This window comes from Neophocaena asiaeorientalis, unplaced genomic scaffold (genome assembly GCF_003031525.2).
Source record: "Neophocaena asiaeorientalis asiaeorientalis breed wild unplaced genomic scaffold, Neophocaena_asiaeorientalis_V1.1 scaffold317, whole genome shotgun sequence".
In the NCBI taxonomy this organism is placed as follows: domain Eukaryota; kingdom Metazoa; phylum Chordata; class Mammalia; order Artiodactyla; family Phocoenidae; genus Neophocaena; species Neophocaena asiaeorientalis.
In genome coordinates, this window is record NW_020173114.1 from 2,350,664 (window position 1) to 2,369,354 (window position 18,691).

Here is an 18,691-nt window from a genome sequence, read left to right on the forward strand (position 1 = left end):
AAAAACAGGTTAAGCTCATTTTGAAAACTTTTCAAATAATGTGATTGGACCATTAATTTAACACATGGCATAGCGGAAATATTCAAGGAGATGATAGTACAGAAGTATCCACTGGGTTGCAAGTTCAACTTGCCTCGTGATTCCTTCTGAGTCTAAAGTTCTCATTTATGGGACTATAAGAGCACTACAGCTTAAGAATCATTTAAATGTATTAATAATAGTTTATTTTTCATTTTATTTTCAAAGAGGGACATGAAAAGAGAAATTCTATTTAAACCATTTGTTTCCTAGTATATTTTAGATCCTGTACATTCAGATCAGCACGATGTAGTATTAACTAAGAGCTGTAGAGTAAGAGGTAAGATTTGATTAGAAGTCAAGGCTCACCGCTAGCTGTGTTCCTTGGGTAAGTCACATAATCTCTCTTGGTTCAGGTTGTTCACTCATAAAATGAGAGTTATGGAGTGGATGACTTCTGAAAGTGCCTTTCGGGTTCTGAACTGTTATAACCCATTTATGAGTTTCTTTAAATTAAGTATATGTCTATAGAACCATATAATTATGGTATTCTATAGTGGATTTCTATAGGGACACGTCAAAATACAAAATAGAATTGAAAAGAAAGTTCCTGTCCTCAAGAAACTTTCATTCTTTTAGGGGAGACAGACAATAAGGAATATAAGTATTTTTTGACAGATGGGATGTGGGATGTAAGAGACAAAGAAGACTCACAGATAACTCCAGAAACGTTGGTCTGAGCACCTGGAAAGATGGAGTTGCCATCAAGGGGGAAAAGTTGCAAGAGCAACAGGGCTTTGCCAGGGATGGGAGAGGTGGAGATAAGGGAATGGAACTGGAGTTAGTGTGGCACGTAGTGAGTTTCACGTGTCTACTGGATGTCCAGATGGAGATACCGAGTAGGCAGTTGGGTCTGCCATTTAAAGCACTATGCTCACAGGGGAGTGAGTTAGGGGAGAGAACTGCATCGAAGACTAAGCATTGAGCACACCAAAGTCAGAGGTCAGGGGGAAGATGAGGTAACAGACAAGTAGTTAAAGAAGGAACAGCATGGAAAACAGGAGGAAAACCTAAAGGCTGTGACATCCTGAAAGCCAAGTAGAGAATGGTCACTTTATGCCAAATGCTGAAGATAGAGCAGGTAAGGTGAGGGCTGAGAATTGACCATTAGATTTAACCACATAGATGAATAATATATGTGGGTTTGTTTCCTGTAGAATTCACACTTGATGCTCAGGAATTACTGAATTTTTAAAATTCATTTTTGTAAGGGGACACTCACTATGTTAGTGATATGATTACTATTATCACTTGGAATTGGCCCTTGTTTCCTTGAGTGGTGTATGATTGTACTGTCTAAAGGTGGTGCCATTCTCCAACTGCCAGAAAAATGTGGAACAAAGCACTGTTAGCCATATATACCCACCTGATAGCCATTGGAAAACAGTGTTAGCAATCAGATTTGAATCAAAGTAGAATATGTTTGGTATTCTTAAAGTCATGGGTTAACAAACAGAGTAGAATTTGTTCTGTAATTAATTCTGGAGAAGATATTAAACTTCTCCTGAGAGGGAGGAAGACAGATTGTTTCAGGAAGAACCAGATAAATGAAAGAAATAAAAATCTCTGAGTTTGCAACTAACTTTACCAATATTCTTTACCAAAGTATTATATTATGTGATATTTTTGAGAGGTAAAATTTTATAGACAATGAAGCCATTAAAATGACTTTTGGTAATAAGTATTTTTAATAAAGTATTTCTGCAAAGGATACAGAGGCAAATATATAACATAATATAAAAGTTTATATTTTTTAATTAGGATACCAGAATCTCTTTTTAAAAAATTTTTAAACAATTTTTATTGGAATATAGTTGCTTTACAATGTTGTGTTAGTTTCTACTATACAGCAAAGTGAATCAGCTATATGTATATATATATCCCCTCTTTTTTGGATTTCCTTCCCATTTAGGTCACCACAGAGCATTGAGTTCCCTGTGGTATACAGTAGGTTCTCATTAGTTTTCAATTTTATACAGAGTATCAATAGTGTATATATATCAATCCCAATCTACCAATTCATCCTATCCCCCCCACCTTGGTATAGGATAACAGAATCTCTTGATTGAATGTGAAATGCCATGTTTCCAAAGACATTATTAGGTAAGCTAAAATCTTACATAATGGTTGGAAATTAGAGCTGGAAGAAATATAAAGATAACCATTTATATTTCTAAAATAGAAAAATATTTTAAATATAAGTATAATTATCCTAATTGATCTTTAGGGGAAAACACTATAAACTCAGCAGTTTATTCAGAAGTGGCTTCTTCAGCTTGAAATGGTCACAAATCGTGTGGAAACTACAATGATAGTGAAAGAGAAATTGTGTCATCACTGTAATAGGCAACTTTAGGTGTATACACAACTAAAAGGTGCTGAAATTTGTGAAAGAATACAAAATTTTTTTTCAGTTAAGCAAGCACAAGGTTCATCTACCCTCTGTTTCATTTTGGCGTTTTTAAGTCAACTTCTCCTTTACTACCTCCCTTTTTTTTTGCATCAAAAATAATTCCAAGGATTAAATCTGTGCTGGATATTGGCTTTGAGCCTTGTGATATGTTAAAACAATAAAGTCTATGTGTATGTGTATTATACATCTGTGTGTGTATTATCCATATGTCTACATACATTTATATGTATTATATATGTACGTACATATAAGGGCATGTATATACACGAGCACATACACACACTTACCCAAAAGAGGTTAAGTACATTGAGTAGAGTTATAATGCTAAAAGTCTGTTTCATCTTGACTGTTTGTTTCTCTGACAGTCCGTCTTAACTAGGCTGTACCAGTATTAGGAAGCAGTAGATAATACTTAAGTTTCTTAGATTCCTCGGTTTGTCTTTATTTTCCCTATTAAGAGAATGATGCCAGTGAAACAGCTCAGCCAAGGACTCAGAGAATCTCATGATTGAGTGCCCAGGCCTTTGCTTTTTCAAGGTGAGCCATAGATAAAGGAAGGAACAGTGAGCCTCTGCCTCAGTGGTTCTCAAAGTGTGACTCATGGAACACCAGTCACCTGAACATTTTTAGGGGGTCCACAAGATCAAAACTAATTTTTAATGCTAAGATATTTTTTGCCTTTTTCACTGATGGCACAAAAGCAATGGTGGGTAAGTCACCTTAGCGTGAATCAAAATAGAGGCACCAAATTCTATTGTACAGTATTCTTCATTGGCACACATTTACAACCTAAAGGAAGAAAAAAGCCAGTTTCATCTAATGTCCTCATTGAATCAGTAAAAATTATTATTTTAATAGCTCTCGACCTTTGACTACGTATTGCAATAATATACAGTGTGATGAAAGGGAAGAATACATAAAGCACTTCTGCTGAATTCAAAGTACAGTGGGTGTCTCAAGGGAAATCCTTATTGGAGTTGAAAGTTGAATTAGCCGCTTTATCATAATGTACCAGTTTTAATTGAATAAAACAACTGATTATTCAGACTTGAGTATGTGGAAGATACCTTCTCAAAATGATTGAAGCGAACTTGACATCTCAAGGCAAACAACTGATAATATTTGCTGCCACAAATAAAATTCAAACTTTCAAGTGATGAATAGAATTTTGGAAAATTTGTGTCCACCACCATGAGTTGGATAGCCTCCAATTACTTAAAAAATTTTCTGATGAAAGCAGTAGTGATATTAATGAATGTGATTTTTAGGTATGATTTGTAACATTTGGAAGATCTCCATAACTAAGTGATCCAGTATTTTCCAGATGACCAACACATGTTGTTACCAAATCATGCACAGATAAAAGATCCATTCAAAGTACAAGATAGACGAATGAGTTTTTTTTTTTTAACATCTTTATTGGAGTATCATTGCTTTACAATGTTCTGTTAGTTTCTGCTGTATAACAGTGAATCAGCCATATGTATACATATATCCCCATATCCCCTCCCTCTTGCATCTCCCTCCCACCCTCCCTATCCCACCCCTCTAGGTGGTCACAAAGCACCGAACTGATCTCCCTGTGCCATGCAGCTACTTCCCACTAGCTATTTGTTTTACATTTGGTAGTGTATATATGTCAATGCTACTCTCTCACTTCGTCCCAGCTTACCCTTCCCTTTCCCCGTGTCCTCAAGTCCATTCTCTACAATGTACCCTGCATCGGGAGGTGGACTCTCAACCACTGCGCCACCAGGGAAGCCCCGTTTGTAGATTTTTTGATGATGGCCATACTGATTGGTGTGAGGTGATACCTCATTGTAGTTTTGATTTGCATTTCTCTATTGATTAGTGATGTTGAGCATCCTTTCATATGTTTGTTGGCAATCTGTATATCTTCTTTGGAGAAATGTCTATTTAGGTCTTCTGCCCATTTTTGGATTGGGTTATTTGTTCTTTTGATATTGAGCTGCATGAGCTGCTTGTATATTTTGGAGATTAATCCTTTGGCGGTTGCTTCATTTGCAAATATTTTCTCCCATTCTGAAGGTTGTCTTTCCATCTTGTTTATGATTTCCTTTGCTGTGCAAAGGCTTTTAAGTTTCATTAGGTAGCATTTGTTTATTTTTGTTGTTATTTCCATTACTCTAGGAGGTGGGTAAAAGGGATTTTGCTGTGATTTATGTAATAAAGTATTCTGCCTATGTTTTCCTCTAAGAGTTTGATAGTGTCTGGCCTTACATTTAGGTCTTTATCCATTTTGAGTTTATTTTTTTATACTGTGTTAGGGAGTGTTCTAAGTTCATTCTTTTACAGGTAGCTGTCCAGTTTTCCCAGCACCACTTATTGAAGAGGCTGTCTTTTCTCCATTGTATATTCTTGCATCCTTTATCAAAGATACGGTGACCATATGTGTGTGGGTTTATCTGGGCTTTCTATCCTGTTCCATTGATCTATATTTCTGTTTTTGTGCCAGTACCATACTGTCTTGATTACTGTAGCTTTGTAGTATAGTCTGAAGTCTGGGAGCCTGATTCCTCCAGCTCCGTTTTTCTTTCTCAAGATTGCTTTGGCTATTCGGGGTCTTTTGTGTTTCCATACAAATTGTGCAATTTTTTGTTCTAGTTCTGTGAAAAATGCCATTGGTAGTTTGATAGAGATTGCATTGAATATGTAGATTGTTTTGCGTAGTATAATCATTTTCACAATGTTGATTCTTCCAATCTAAGAACATGGTATGTCTCTCTATCTGTTTGTGTCGTTTCTAATTTCTTTCATCAATGTCTTATAGTTTTCTGTATACAGGTAGTTTGTCTCCTTAGGTAGGTTTATTCCTAGGTTTTTTATTCTTTTTGTTGCAGTGGTAAATGGGAGTGTTTCCTTAATTTCTCTTTCAAATTTTTCGTCATTAGTGTATAGGAATGCAAGACATTTCTGTGCATTAATTTAGTATGCTGCTACTTTACCAAATACATTGATAAGCTCTAGTAGTTTTCTGGTAGCATCTTTAGCATTCTCTATGTATAGTATCATGTCATCTGCAAACAATGACAGTTTTACTTCTTCTTTTCTGATTTGGATTCCTTTTATTTCTTTTTCTCCTTTGATTGCTGTGGCTAAAACTTCCAGAAATATGTTGAATAACAGCGGTGAGAGTGGGCAACCTTGTCTTTTCCTTGATCTTAGAGGAAATGGTTTCAGTTTTTCCCCATTGAGAACAATGTTGGCTGTGGGTTTCTCATATACAGTCTTTATGATGTTGAGGTAAGTTCCCTCTATGCCTACTTTTTGGAGGGTTTTTATCATAAATGGGTGTTGAACTTTGTCGAAAGCTTTTTCTGCATCTATTCAGATTATCATATGGTTTCTATCCTTCAATTTGTTAATACGGTGTATCACATTGATTGATTTGCATATCTTGAAGAAACCTTGCATTCCTGGGATAAACCCCACTTGATCATGGTGTAGGATCCTTTTAATGTGCTGTTGGATTCTGTTTTCTAGTATTTTGTTGAGGATTTTTACATCTATGTTCATCAGTGATATTGGCCTGTAATTTTCTTCTTTTGTGACATCTTAGTCTGGTTTTGGGATCAGCGTGATGGGGACCTCATAGAATGAGTCTGGGAATGTTCCTCCTTCTGCTATATTTTGCACGAGTTTGAGAAGGATAGGTGTTAGCTCCTCTCTAAACGTTTGATAGAATTCGCCTGTGAATCCATCTGGTCCTGGGCTTTTGTTTGTTGGAAGATTTTTAATCACAGTTTCAACTTCAGTGCTTGTGATTGGTCTGTTTATATTTTCTATATCTTCTTGGTTCAGTCTTGGAAGGTTGTGATTTTCTAAGAATTTGTCCATTTCTTCCAGGTTGTCCATTTTATTGGCATATAGTTGCTTATAGTAATATCTCATGATCCTTTGTATTTCTGCAGTGTCAGTTTTTACTTCTCCTTTTTCATTTCTAATTCTGTTGATTTGAGTTTTCTCGCTTTTTTTTCTTGGTAAGTCTGGCTAATGGTTTATCAATTTTGTTTATCTTCTCAAAGAACCAGCTTTTAGTTTTACTGATCTTTGCTATTGCTTCCTTCATTTCTGTTTCATTTATTTCTGATCTTATCTTTATGATTTCTTTCCTTCTGCTAACTTTGGTTTTCTTCTCTTCTTCTTTCTCTGATTGCTTTAGGTGTAAGGTTAGGTTGTTGATTTGAGATGTTTCTTGTTTCTTGAGGTAGGATTGTTTTGCTCTAAACTTACCTCTTAGAACTGCTTTTGCTGCATTGCATAGCTTTTGAGTCATCATGTTTTCATTGTCATTTGTTTCGAGGTATTTTTTGATTTCCTCTTTAATTTCTTCAGTGATCTCTTGGTTATTAGTAGCATATTGTTTAGCCTCCATGTGTTTGTTTTTTTTACAGTTTTTTCCTGTAATTGATATCTAGTCTCACAGCATTGTGGTCAGAAAAGATACTTGATACAATTTCAATTTTCTTAAATTTACCAAGGCTTGATTTGTGACTCAAGATATGATCTATCCTGGAGAATGTTCCATGAGCACTTGAGAAGAAAGTTTATTCTGTTGTTTTTGGATGGAATGTCCTATAAATATCAATTAAGTCCATCTTGTTTAATGTGTCATTTAAAGCTTATGTTTCCATATTTATTTCCATTTTGGATGATCTGTCCATTGGTGAAAGTGGAGTGTTAAAGTCCCCTATTATGATTGTGTTACTGTCAATTTCCCCTTTTATGGCTGTTAGCATTTGCCTTATGTATTGTGGTGCTCCTATGTTGGGTGCATAAATATTTACCATTGTTATATCTTCTTGTGGATTGATCCCTTGATCATTATGTAGTGTCCTTCTTTGTCTCTTGTAATAGTCTTTATCTTAAAGTCTATTTTGTCTGATACAAGAATTGCTACTCCAGCTTTCTTCTGATTTCCATTTGCATGGAATATCTTTTTCCATCCCCTCACTTTCAGTCTGTATGTGTCCCTAGGTCTGAAGTGGGTCTCTTGTAGACAGCATATATACGGGTCTTGTTTTTGCATCCATTCAGCCAGTCTGTGTCGTTTGGTTGCAGCATTTAATCCATTTACATTTAAGTAATTATCAATTTGTATGTTCCTATTACCATTTTCTTAATTGTTTTGCGTTTGTTTTTGTATGTCTCTTCCTTCTCTTGTGTTTCCCGCTTAGAGAAGTTCCTTTAGCATTTGTTGTAAAACTGGTTTGGTGGTGCTGAATTCTCTTAGCTTTTGCTTGTCTGTAAAGGTTTTAATTTCTCCATTGAATCTGAATGAGATCCTTGCTGGGTAGAGTAATCTTGGTTGTAGGTTTTTCCCTTTCATCACTTTAAATATGTCCTGCCACTCCCTTCTAGCTTGCAGAGTTTCTGCTGAAAGATCAGCTGTTAACCTTATGGGGTTTCCCCTGTATGTTATTTTCTGCTTTTCCCTTGCTGCTTTTAATATTTTTTCTTTTATTTAATTTTTGATAGTTTGATTAATATGTGTCTTTTTATGTTTCTCTTTGTGTTTATCCTGTATGGGACTCTCTGCCCTTCCTGGGCTTGATTGACTATTTCCTTTCCCATGTTAGGGAAGTTTTCAACCATAATCTCTTCAAATATTTTCTCAGACCCTTTCTTTTTCTCTTCTTCTTCTGAGACCCCTAAAATTTGAATGTTGGTGCATTTAATGTTGTCCCAGAGTTCTGAGACTCTTCTCAATTCTTTTCATTCTTTTTTCTTTATTCTGCTCTGGGGTGGGTATTTCCACTGTTTTATTTTCCAGGTCACGTATCCGTTTTTCTGCCTCAGTTATTCTGTTATTGATTTTTCTAAAGAATTTTTAATTTCATTTATTGTGTTGTTCATCATTGTTTGTTTGCTCTTTAGTTCTTCTAGGTCCTTGTTAAACATTTCTTGTATTTTCTCTATTCTATTTCCAAGATTTTGGATCATCTTTACTACCATTATTCTGAATTCTTTTTCAGGTAGCCTGCCTATTTCCTCTTCATTTGTTGGCTCTGGTGGGTTTTTACCTTGCTCCTTCATCTGCTGCATATTTCTCTGTTTTCTCATTTTGTTTAATTTCTTGTCTTTGGGGTCTCCTTTTCGCAGGTGCAGGTTCCTAGTTTCCGTTGTTTTTGGTGTCTGCCCCCAGTGGCTGACGTTGATTCAGTGGCTTGTGTAGGCTTCCTGGTGGAGGGGACTGGTGCCTCTGCTCTGGTGGGTGGGGCTGGATCTTGTCTTTCTTGTGGGCAGGGCCGCATCCGGTGGTGTGTTTTGGGGTGTCTGTGAACTTAGTATGACCTTAGGCAGCCTCTCTGCTAACGGGCAGGGTTGTGTTCCTGTCTTGCTAGTTGATTGGCATGGGGCATCAAACACTGGCGCTTGCTGGCAGTTGGGTGGAGCTGGGTCTTAGCATTGAGATGGAGATCTCTGGGAGAGCTCTCCCTGATTTATATTACGTGGCGCTGGGAGGTCACTGGTGGTCCAGTGTCATTAACTCAGCTCTCCCACCTCAGAGGCTCAGGCCTGACACCAGGTGAGAGCACCAAGACCCTGTCAGGCACACGGCTCAGAAAAAAGGGAGAAAAAAAGAATGAAAAAGAGAATAATAATAGATGAAAAAAATTATTTAAATAAATAATAAAAAAGAAAAGAAGAGAGCAACCAAACCAATAAACAAATCCACTAATGATAACAAGTGCTAAAATCTATACTGAGATAAACATAAAAATTAGAAAGAGTGCAGACAGCAAACCCCGAGTCTACAGTTGCTCCCAAAGTCCACCTCCTCAATTTGGGATGATTCGTTATCTATTCAGGTATTCCACAGAGGCAGGGTACATGAAGCTGATTGTGGAGATTTAATCTGCCACTCCTGAGGCTGCTGGGAGAGATTTCCCTTTCTCTTCTTTGTTCGCACAGCTCCTGGGGCTCCGCTTTGGATTTGGCCCCACCTCTGCGTGTAGGTCGCCTGAGGGCGTCTGTTCTTCACTCAGACAGGATGGGGTTAAAGGAGCCGCTGATTCGGGGGCTCTGGCTCACTCAGGCCAGGGGAGAGGGAGGGGTATGGGTGCGGGGCGAGCCTGCGGCGGCAGAGACCACTGTGACGTTGCACCAGCCTGAGGCGCGCCATGCGTTCTCCCGGGGAAGTTGTCCCTGGATCACTAATCCTGCAGTGGCAGGCTGCACAGGCTCCCGGGAGGGGAGGTGGGGAGAGTGACCTGTGCTTGCACACAGGCTTCTTGGTGGCAGCAGCAGCAGCCTTAGCATCTCATGCCCGTCTGTGGGGTCCCAGCTGATTGCCGCGGCTCGCGCCCGTGTCTGGAGCGCCTTTAAGTGGCGCTTTTAATTCCCTCTCCTCGCGAACCCCGAAACAATGGTCTCCTGCCTCTTCCGTAAGTCCAGACTTTCTCCCGGACTTCCTCCCTGCTAGCCGTAGCGCACTAACCCCCTGCAGGCTGTGTTCACACCGCCAACCCCAGTCCTCTCCCTGCGCTCCGACCGAAGCCCGAGCCTCAGCTCCCAGCCCCGCCCGCCCTGGCGGGGGAGCAGACCAGCCTCTCGGGCTGGTGAGTGCCGGTTGGCACCGATCCTCTGTGCGGGAATCTCTTCGCTTTGCCTTCCGCACCCCTGTTGCTGTGCTCTCCTCCGTGGCTCCGAAGCTGTCCCCCTCCGCCACCCGCAGTCTCCGCCCGCGAAGGGGCTTCCTAGTGTGTGGAAACCTTTCCTCCTTCACAGCTCCTTCCCACTGGTGCAGGTCCTGTCCCTATTCTTTTGTCTCTGTTTTTCCTTTTTTCTTTTTCCGTACCCAGGTACTTGTGGAGTTTCTTGCCTTTTGGGAAGTCTGAGGTCTTCTGCCAGCGTTCAGTAGGTGTTCTATAGGAGTGGTTCCACATGTAGTTGTATTTTTGATGTAGTTGTGGGGAGGAAGGTGATCTCCATGTCTTACTTCTCCACCATCTTGAAGGTCCTCCCTGACGAATGAGTTTTAACATCAAGGAGCTTGAAAAGTTCACTGATATAGTTTTCAGATTCCATATTGCAACTAACCAAGTTAGTTTGATATGTTATCAAAAGTTAATATCCCCAATTATATAAAAAGTCTGTTAAGAAAGTCCTCCCTTTGCTAACTGCATATATATTTGATTCATAAATTTCAATCAAAACAACATATCTCGGTCTTCCCTGGTGATGCAGTGGTTGAGAGTCCACCTGCTGATACAGAGGACACGGGTTTGTGCCCCGGTCTGGGAGGATCCCACATGCCGCGGAGCGGCTGGGCCCGTGGGCCATGGCCGCTGAGCCTGCGCGTCCGGAGCCTGTACTGCACAACGGGAGAGGCCACAGCAGTGAGAGGCCCACGTACAGCAAAAAAAAAAAAAAAAAACTCAGCAGATTGAAGAAGCAGATATGAGAATCCAGCTATATTCTATTAAGCCAGCTTTTAAAGAGATTTGCAAAAATGTAAAACAATGCCATTATTCTCATTAATTGTTTTTGTGTTGGAGAATATAGTTATTTTTTATAATAACAATTTATGTTAACTTATAATGGTTTTGTTATTTTTAAGTGAGTTAATATATATTTTTGAAATTTCTTGGTTTTAATTTCTCATGTGGCCAGTATTGATAGGTATCACCCACCTAAAAAGTGCTCTTTGAGGTCCTCCTCACTACATTTTAGAACATGAAAGGATCCTGAGGTCAAAAAGTTTGAGAACACAGCTCTCAATAAAATACACATTGGTATATTTTATTCCTGAAATTGTTCCTTGCTTCAAAGAACAAGCCCAATTCCCTCCAAGGTGTACAGGAACTTATCATGAAGGAGACAATAACTAAATCTATCAAAGGATGTAGACTACAGCACAGGTACCATACTTGTTAGTGCTGTCACTGTAGCTGGCTAGGGTCCCCCCCAATCGATTGAGTGAGCATTGCTCCATGAGCAAGCATCTGAATTCACCCATCAATTTAACAGACAGTTGTTCAGGGCCCCTTGTTTTCCAGGCACTGTGGTAAGTGGTAGGGGTGCAAAACAGAACAAGACAGTAGCTTCTAGGCAGAATGTGGAAGTTAAGATGAGTTCGTGCCTGTCTGTGACCGCCACTGGATAGCTGTGACGAGAAAACATTTGGGGCCATGAGATTATAATGATCCATTGAGAAGAAAAAGGTCGTGAAAGGTCAGGAAAATCAAACTTTGGACTAGTCTGAAATGCTAATAACACTAGGAATAAGTGAAGTTTTTTATTTAGCTTGGGTGGCTTGCCTGCAACATATGTTTTGAGAACACACATATGCATAACATATAGGTTTTCCCCCTTCAAGAAACTTCCAGCCCAGTGGTGGTAACAAAGTAGAGTTAAGAAAGTTGTGTTTTGGGACTTTTCATGGTGGTCCAGTGGGTAGGACTCCGTACTCCCAATGCAGGGGACCCTGGTTCCATCTCTGGTTGGAGAACTAGATCTCCCGCGTGCATGCTGTAACTAAGAGTTTGCGTGCCACAACTAAGAAGTCCTCATTCCACAACAACGAAAAGCCCGAGTGCCACAACTAAGACCTGGCGCAGCCAAAAATAAATAAACATTAAAAAAAAAAGAAAAGGAAAGTTATGTTTCAATAAAATGAGGCAATCATATCAAATGCTGCAAAGATGTCAAGTAGGTAGGTCATAGGTGAAAGCAGCACCAAGCGGTTGAATTTTCAATGTTGTGTTAAGGAAGACTGCTTAAGGAAAAGTCAGATAAAGCAGTGAGATGGAATGGAACACATTATAATAGTTTCCAAAGATAAACAGCAGTGAACTCAAAGAAGAGGCTGTGGTTTTCTTTAGGCTGTTTATTGTACAGCCTTTAATTCACTATTAGGGAAGAGAAGATCCAGGAAACAAAAAGGCTTGGAAGAATGAGCACCAAATATAGCCTTTCCCTGCCTTTAATCAGACTAAATAACAAGGGCAGGTGTAAAGAGCAAGATTATTGGATCCAAAGATGGCAAAAGGGAGAGAAACTGTCTTTTTGGCCCTTATTCCTTGCCATGAGATAAGGAAAGAATATTCCTTCTCCCAGTAGCTGGATGGTTACCTTCAAGTCTCAGATCATAATACAGGCAGTGGGACTGAGCCATAAGAAAGGACAACACAGGCTAAGAAAAGGATGTGTCTCTTTTCCCCTTTTCCCAGAGCCTCAGTGCACCCTTATTCATTTATCCTCTGTCATTTAGCTAGAGTTAGGTGTTTCCAGAGAAAACTGTTTTCTCAGAGGATAAGTTTGAGGTTCACAGTGAAATTTAGGAAATAGAGAAAAAAAAATCAAGTCAAAAGCACAGGAACCAAAAAAAGAGGGAGGGCAAAAAAAACAATTGAAGTTCTCCCCAACACCTCCTCCCCAAAATGAGATTGTCCCTTTTACAAGAAAAGGACCAGTGGCAAAGTCGTTTGCCTTCCCCAGGGAGCAAGCAAAAGGCTTTACAAATAGGGCTTAGTAAATAATTAATACAAACCAATGCTGAGGATACACTTAAAAAAATAGTTTGAAGCAAAAACCCAAGATGATAAGATAAATAGCAAAAACATTTTAAAGGATGGGCTCTGCTCTTTCTGGCATCTTTGTGTTCTGTTTAGGGGAAGGGAGACACCAGGAAATAACGGGTGGCTCTGGTCATGCTCTTTCTGGTCCACGTGGAGCTAAAGGGCACCCACTGGTTAGCCAAGAGTTAGCAAAGGTACTTGCTTTTTCGACATGGGGCACCTTATTTCCTCAACTGGTGGATTTCTCAATGGCTTGTTAAAACTCTGAGGTGCTGTGACAGCTCCTGGACTGATTCAGACCACTGAATCCGACGAGTTGAAGCAGAATTTCAAATGCTGTTAACAATGCAGTATGTTGTGCATAAAGATAAATTAATTCACCAGTAATCTCTCTTTTCTCAGAAACATGATTCCGGTGACAGAGTTCCGGCAGTTCTCTGAGCAGCAGCCTGCCTTCCGGGTTCTCAAGCCATGGTGGGATGTATTTACCGACTACTTGTCCGTGGCCATGCTGATGATCGGTGTGTTCGGATGCACTCTGCAGGTAGGTCCCTAGACTCATGTCAAAACAGAGCCAGGGGCTTCCCTGGTGGCGCAGTGGTTGAGAGTCCGCCTGCTGATGCAGGGGATGCGGGTTCGTGCCCCGGTCTGGTAAGATCCCACATGCCGCGGAGCGGCTGGGCCCGTGAGCCATGGCCGCTGAGCCTGCGTGTCCGGAGCCTGTGCTCCGCAACGGGAGAGACCACAACAGTGAGAGGCCTGCGTACCGAAAAAAAAAAAAAAAAAAAACCAGAGCCAGAGCAAGACACTAAGCCGTTGAAACCTCTTTAAAAAGAGTGTGTGATTTTTAACTATGTATATATTAGTTGCTCTTCTGTACTTATGCATGGTGTTTGTAATCATGGCAGGGAGCCTGAAGCCTGATTTCCTAAACTTTCCTAATTAGGTAAATATGGTACTTGTAAGATTTAACTGAGCTCAAAGAGCAGTTGACTATAGTCAAGTGATATTTGATGTCACAAACATCAAAGGGAGCCCTTTATCTTTCAAAGTTGGTTTTATATCCACAGCAAAATATAGAATATAGCAAAATATATTATGTATAGCCAGAGTGCATTTATATTGTTAAAATGGAATGTTTTTATCTCTTATATTTACCCCGATAAGATTTTCTGGAAGGACTGACATTTTGATGAGATATTATCTTAACCCAATGCTTAGTTCTGAATTAAATTGTAACTGAATCATAATTTGTTCTATATAGATACTGTATATTCATATATTGAATCCAGATTTTTTTGCAAACCTATGTATCAGGCACCATACTTTGAGGACATATATACCTATAAGCAGTTCATTTCTAGGAGGAAACTAAATAAACTGACAACAGAAAAGGCTATACTGTGCTAGAGGCTTCTGAAAAGCTCTATGCGAGTCCAAAGGAGAGGAACAAGAGAAATGGTTGTATTAAAACTTGAGAACCAGTCAGGAAAAGGGAGCTGGGGAGGAAGAAAGTGCCAGGAAGAGGAAGGAAAGCTCCAAGTCATGGATGTGAGAAAGGACACGACGTCTCTAGGAAACAGTCATTAGGACTGACACCCTTTGGGTGTCATCAGCATGAGAGTTGAAGCCATGCCTGGGAATGGAGTCACCCCAGGGGAATGTGGTTGGTGAGATGATGTCAGGAATAACAGTGAAGAGTGAATGAATGAAAAGGAGACTCCTCTGGAGAAGGCTGAGGAGGGGCAGCCATAAGGACGGGGGGAAACCAAGAGAGAGGAGGGGCTCAGGTGTGGTCGGTGATGGCAGGTAGTTCAACTAACTCACGGGCTAAGGGGAGAAAAGCAGCAACTAGGGCATTAGAAATCTTAGTGTCACTGGTCGGAAAAGTGAATGGGAGTTAAAGGCTTATGGAACTTTCAAGTAGATCATCTGAGAGGAAGGAGAGCCAGGAGAGAGGGAAATAGCTAGAAGTGGTGCAGAGGAGAAATAAAGACCTTTTTAATGTTGATTTTAATAATAGTTAGCATCTAGTGCTTCCTACGTGTCAGGCACTCTTCTGAACACTTTACACATGTTTTGAATCATTTCATCCTCTTGCCAACGCTAGGATATACTATTATTATCCCCGTTTATAGATGCAAAACTAAGGCACAGAGAGATTAGAGAAACTTCCAAGGTGAGTAGCAAAACCCTTGTTGAAGTCCAAGCAGTTTGGCCCCAAAGTCCCTATCCTTAATCCCTAATACCATGCTGCTTTTTATTTGTGGGCTGAGACTATCTCGCCCTCCTCCCCCCACCAAAAAAAAGGATGCCAATGAAAAACTAGAGTCTGAAAGAGAGAAAGGGCATTAATTCATTCATAAATAAAACAAATAGTTGTTGAAGAATCTACTGTGTGCCAGGCACTGTTCTAGGGGCCAAGCATTATCAGTGCAGGAGGAAAGAAATAAAAGACAAATATCCCAGCCTTAAAGAACTTAAATTCTGTGGGGGGAAAAAACAAGCAAAATAAGCAAAATCAGTTGGTAAATTATATATGTTAGAAGGTAATAAGGACAATGAAAAAGAAAATAAAGCACACGAGGATGGTAGGAGATCACAGCAGGTGAGATTAGGAGTTGTGGTTCTCAAATAGGGTGGCCTCACTGGGAGGTGACTTTTGAGGAGGGAACTGCAGATGTCCCGGGAGGAGCCATCCAGACAGAGGGAACAGAAAGAGTAAGAGACACGATGAACAAAGCAGTCACAGGACCCCTCCCCTTCTGCAGGAGAATTTGACATTTGGCTTTCTCAGCTTTCTAGCTCAGCTTCCCTGGGAGCCTGATAAAGGTAGAATGTTAACTGTGTTACTAGGCAACATTGCTTATGGCATAAATGGCTGCTGATTGGTCAACTGCATCTGGGCTGGGAGAATGATAAGCGCCTGGTAGGAAGCCATAGATGGGATTTCTGTGACTGTGGTGACACTTGTAACTGGGCATGTCCCTTGATACATGGAAGGTGTATCTATTGAGTTACAAGAGCTATTGGCTCCTTTGGAGCATAAGGCATCGAAGCCAGAGTAAATTCGGAATCTGCCTACAGTGGATCTCTTTTTCTTGCATCTGAGATGATCGTGGAGAAGCTTAGGGAGAGACTAGCTCCTGGGCAGCGGTGTGGACCACCACACAGGCAGTTGTGAAGATTCCCCCAAAGGGAGAGAGTCTGATGCTGCCTGGCTGACAAGCTGTGACTCCAATCCTGTTTCTTTCCAATGATTCTGGTACCAAATGAGGTTTATGATAATACTATAAGTTTGAACGTTGAGATGATCCTAGGAAGACCCCTGGTGATGTCGCAGGCCTGAAGCATGGGTATTCCTCGCATGTTGAGGGAAAAGCCAGGTGGCCAGTGGGCTACAGCAGAGTGAGGAGAAGAGTGGTAGAAGAATGAGGCCTGAGAGGTAACAGCTGCTGGATCATGTAGGGCCTGGAGGCCACTGTAAAGGTTTTGTCCTTGCTCTGACAAAGGTGGGACATGTTTGGAGGGTTGGCATTATCTGACTTAGGTTTTGACAAGACCACTCTAGGTGTTGAGAATACAGTATGGGGGGGCGGGCAAGAGCTGAAGCAGGGAGATTACTGAGAAGGCTAGTGCAATAATCCAGGGAAGATATGAATCAGATGGCTTGGACCAGGACTGAAGCCGTGGTTCTGGATATATTTTGAAGGAAAAAAACATTAAGACTTGCTGGAAGATTGAACTGAGCGTGAGTGATATGTATGAGAGAAAAAGAGAAATCAAGAATGACTCTTAAGATTTTGGGGCCTGAGCCACTTGGAAAAAGTTTGTTTTTGAGCATGTTGAGTTTGAAATATGTTAGATATCCAAGTGGAGAAGTAAGCAGTTGGATATAAGACCCGGTAGTTCAGGGTAAGGGAAGAATGGTCATCTTGAGGAGGAAGGATGTGATGGATCCAGGATCCGGGTGGGATTACCCTTGATTTGGGTGGAGGGTGTACCTTCCACAAGAATAGTAATGATGGCTACAGATGCATTTTATTGCAGGAGAGGAGAGGCACAGTAAGGTGGGAGTGTGTGCCTTGTAGCTTCTGTGAAATAGTAAGGGACACATCTGCTGAGAGATTGTGAGGTAAGAGGTAGCGGGACGTGGCAACAAGGCAGGTAGTAGAGAAGGGCGAATTTGGAGTGGCGAGTTTGGGAAATAGCAGAGGGAGCTGACATAGATCTGCAGGAGGACTCTATGTCTGTCTTTATTACTGTACCACGCACAGCACCAGCACTGCCACAGGACCTGCTTATGAACAAGCACAGTCGTTTCTCCTTTTCTTTTTCTTTAATTTTATATTGGAGTATGTAGTCGTTTCTCCTGTTTACTTATTTCATAGCAGGATGAAATGCAGAAAAGAGAAACCACACAGTATCTATAAGAACTAGTAGCTAACTTGGAACAAAATAAATGAAAATGGTAGTGGGGACCTATGAAAATGTCTATGATGAACATCATTTAGGGATGTGGCCACAGTGAGTTCAGAAGGGGATTCAAGAACAACTTAAGCATCTCTTCCTGAGCCCTGGTCAGAACCCTCTTCCTGGAGCACAGCCCCCGTCACGTCTCTCTGCCGCACAGAAGCATCCCACTTAGCACCCTGCCCAGCACGCTTAGTACCTGCTCCTCAGATGGGTGACCTAATCTGGACACTTCACACACAGGCCTGTTTTATCCTTACAGCCTTTAAATCTGGACACTTCACACACAGGCCTGTTTTATCCTTACAGCCTTTAAGAAGAATATGGACGCCAGTTGACTGGGTACAGGAAGTGTAGTCTGAGATGTCAAGATTCTAAAAAATGTGAAATACCCCAAAGGAAGATTCCATCAGAATATGAAGGTTACCAGGCTCAGAATTCATATGGGATGGACCATTTGTTCAACAAACATCCCTAAGCACCCGAGATATGTCAGGCATTATGTGGGGTGCTCGAAACACTGAAAGAGAAATACGGTACAGCCCCTGACGTCAGACTGCTAATAGTCTACAGACTGTACAAGTACAGAAGCAGTGCCGTTTGGTGTGTAAGCGCCTTTATGGTGATAGATTTCAAGAGCATTAAATATGATGTCATCTCAGCTACTGGAAGTTAGGGACTTGAGGAGGTGAATTTGAGCTAATTCTCAAAGAATGAGTATACAAAGCCAAAATATACATTTTTTAAAAAGAGGAATGGAAGAAAAAATCAGTATAAGCAATAGATTTAGTGTGATCATTTCACAAAGCCCTCATTATGGGTCCTCATGGCATTTTCGGGGGCATCCTGCACTGGGTGGGGCATTCCCACAGAATCCAGGATGCTAATAGCACTCGCATTGAGTGATACTGGTAAGGAACCTGTGCTACCTGTGTGTAGAATCCCTATGTACTTTATTTAGCTCCCAGAAGGACCCTTGGGGAGTAGATTAGTCCCATCTTTCAGGTGAGAATTCTCATCTGAAAGATTACGTAATGCCCCCAAAGCCAAGAGGGATGCAGCGAGGGTTCAGATCTCAGGTCAGTTCTCCAGCATGCGGCTTTCACCCCTGTGCACCCTGCTGTGGGATATTATGGAATCATTACAGTTGCACAGATCCTGTGGCCAAATTTTGGCTCGTAAA

The 18,691-nt window shown here is 40.8% G+C and overlaps 1 protein-coding gene across 1 annotated transcript in view; it reads left to right on the forward strand.

Moving 5' to 3' along the window:
* LRRC8C (leucine rich repeat containing 8 VRAC subunit C) overlaps positions 1-18,691 on the forward strand; it is an 87,269-nt gene that overhangs the window by 40,119 nt on the left and 28,459 nt on the right. Inside the window, exon 2 of the mRNA XM_024743563.1 lies at positions 13,438-13,579. Coding sequence (XP_024599331.1) covers positions 13,442-13,579 — 138 coding nt within the window. The 5' untranslated portion in view covers positions 13,438-13,441. The remainder of the gene's footprint in view (positions 1-13,437; positions 13,580-18,691) is intronic.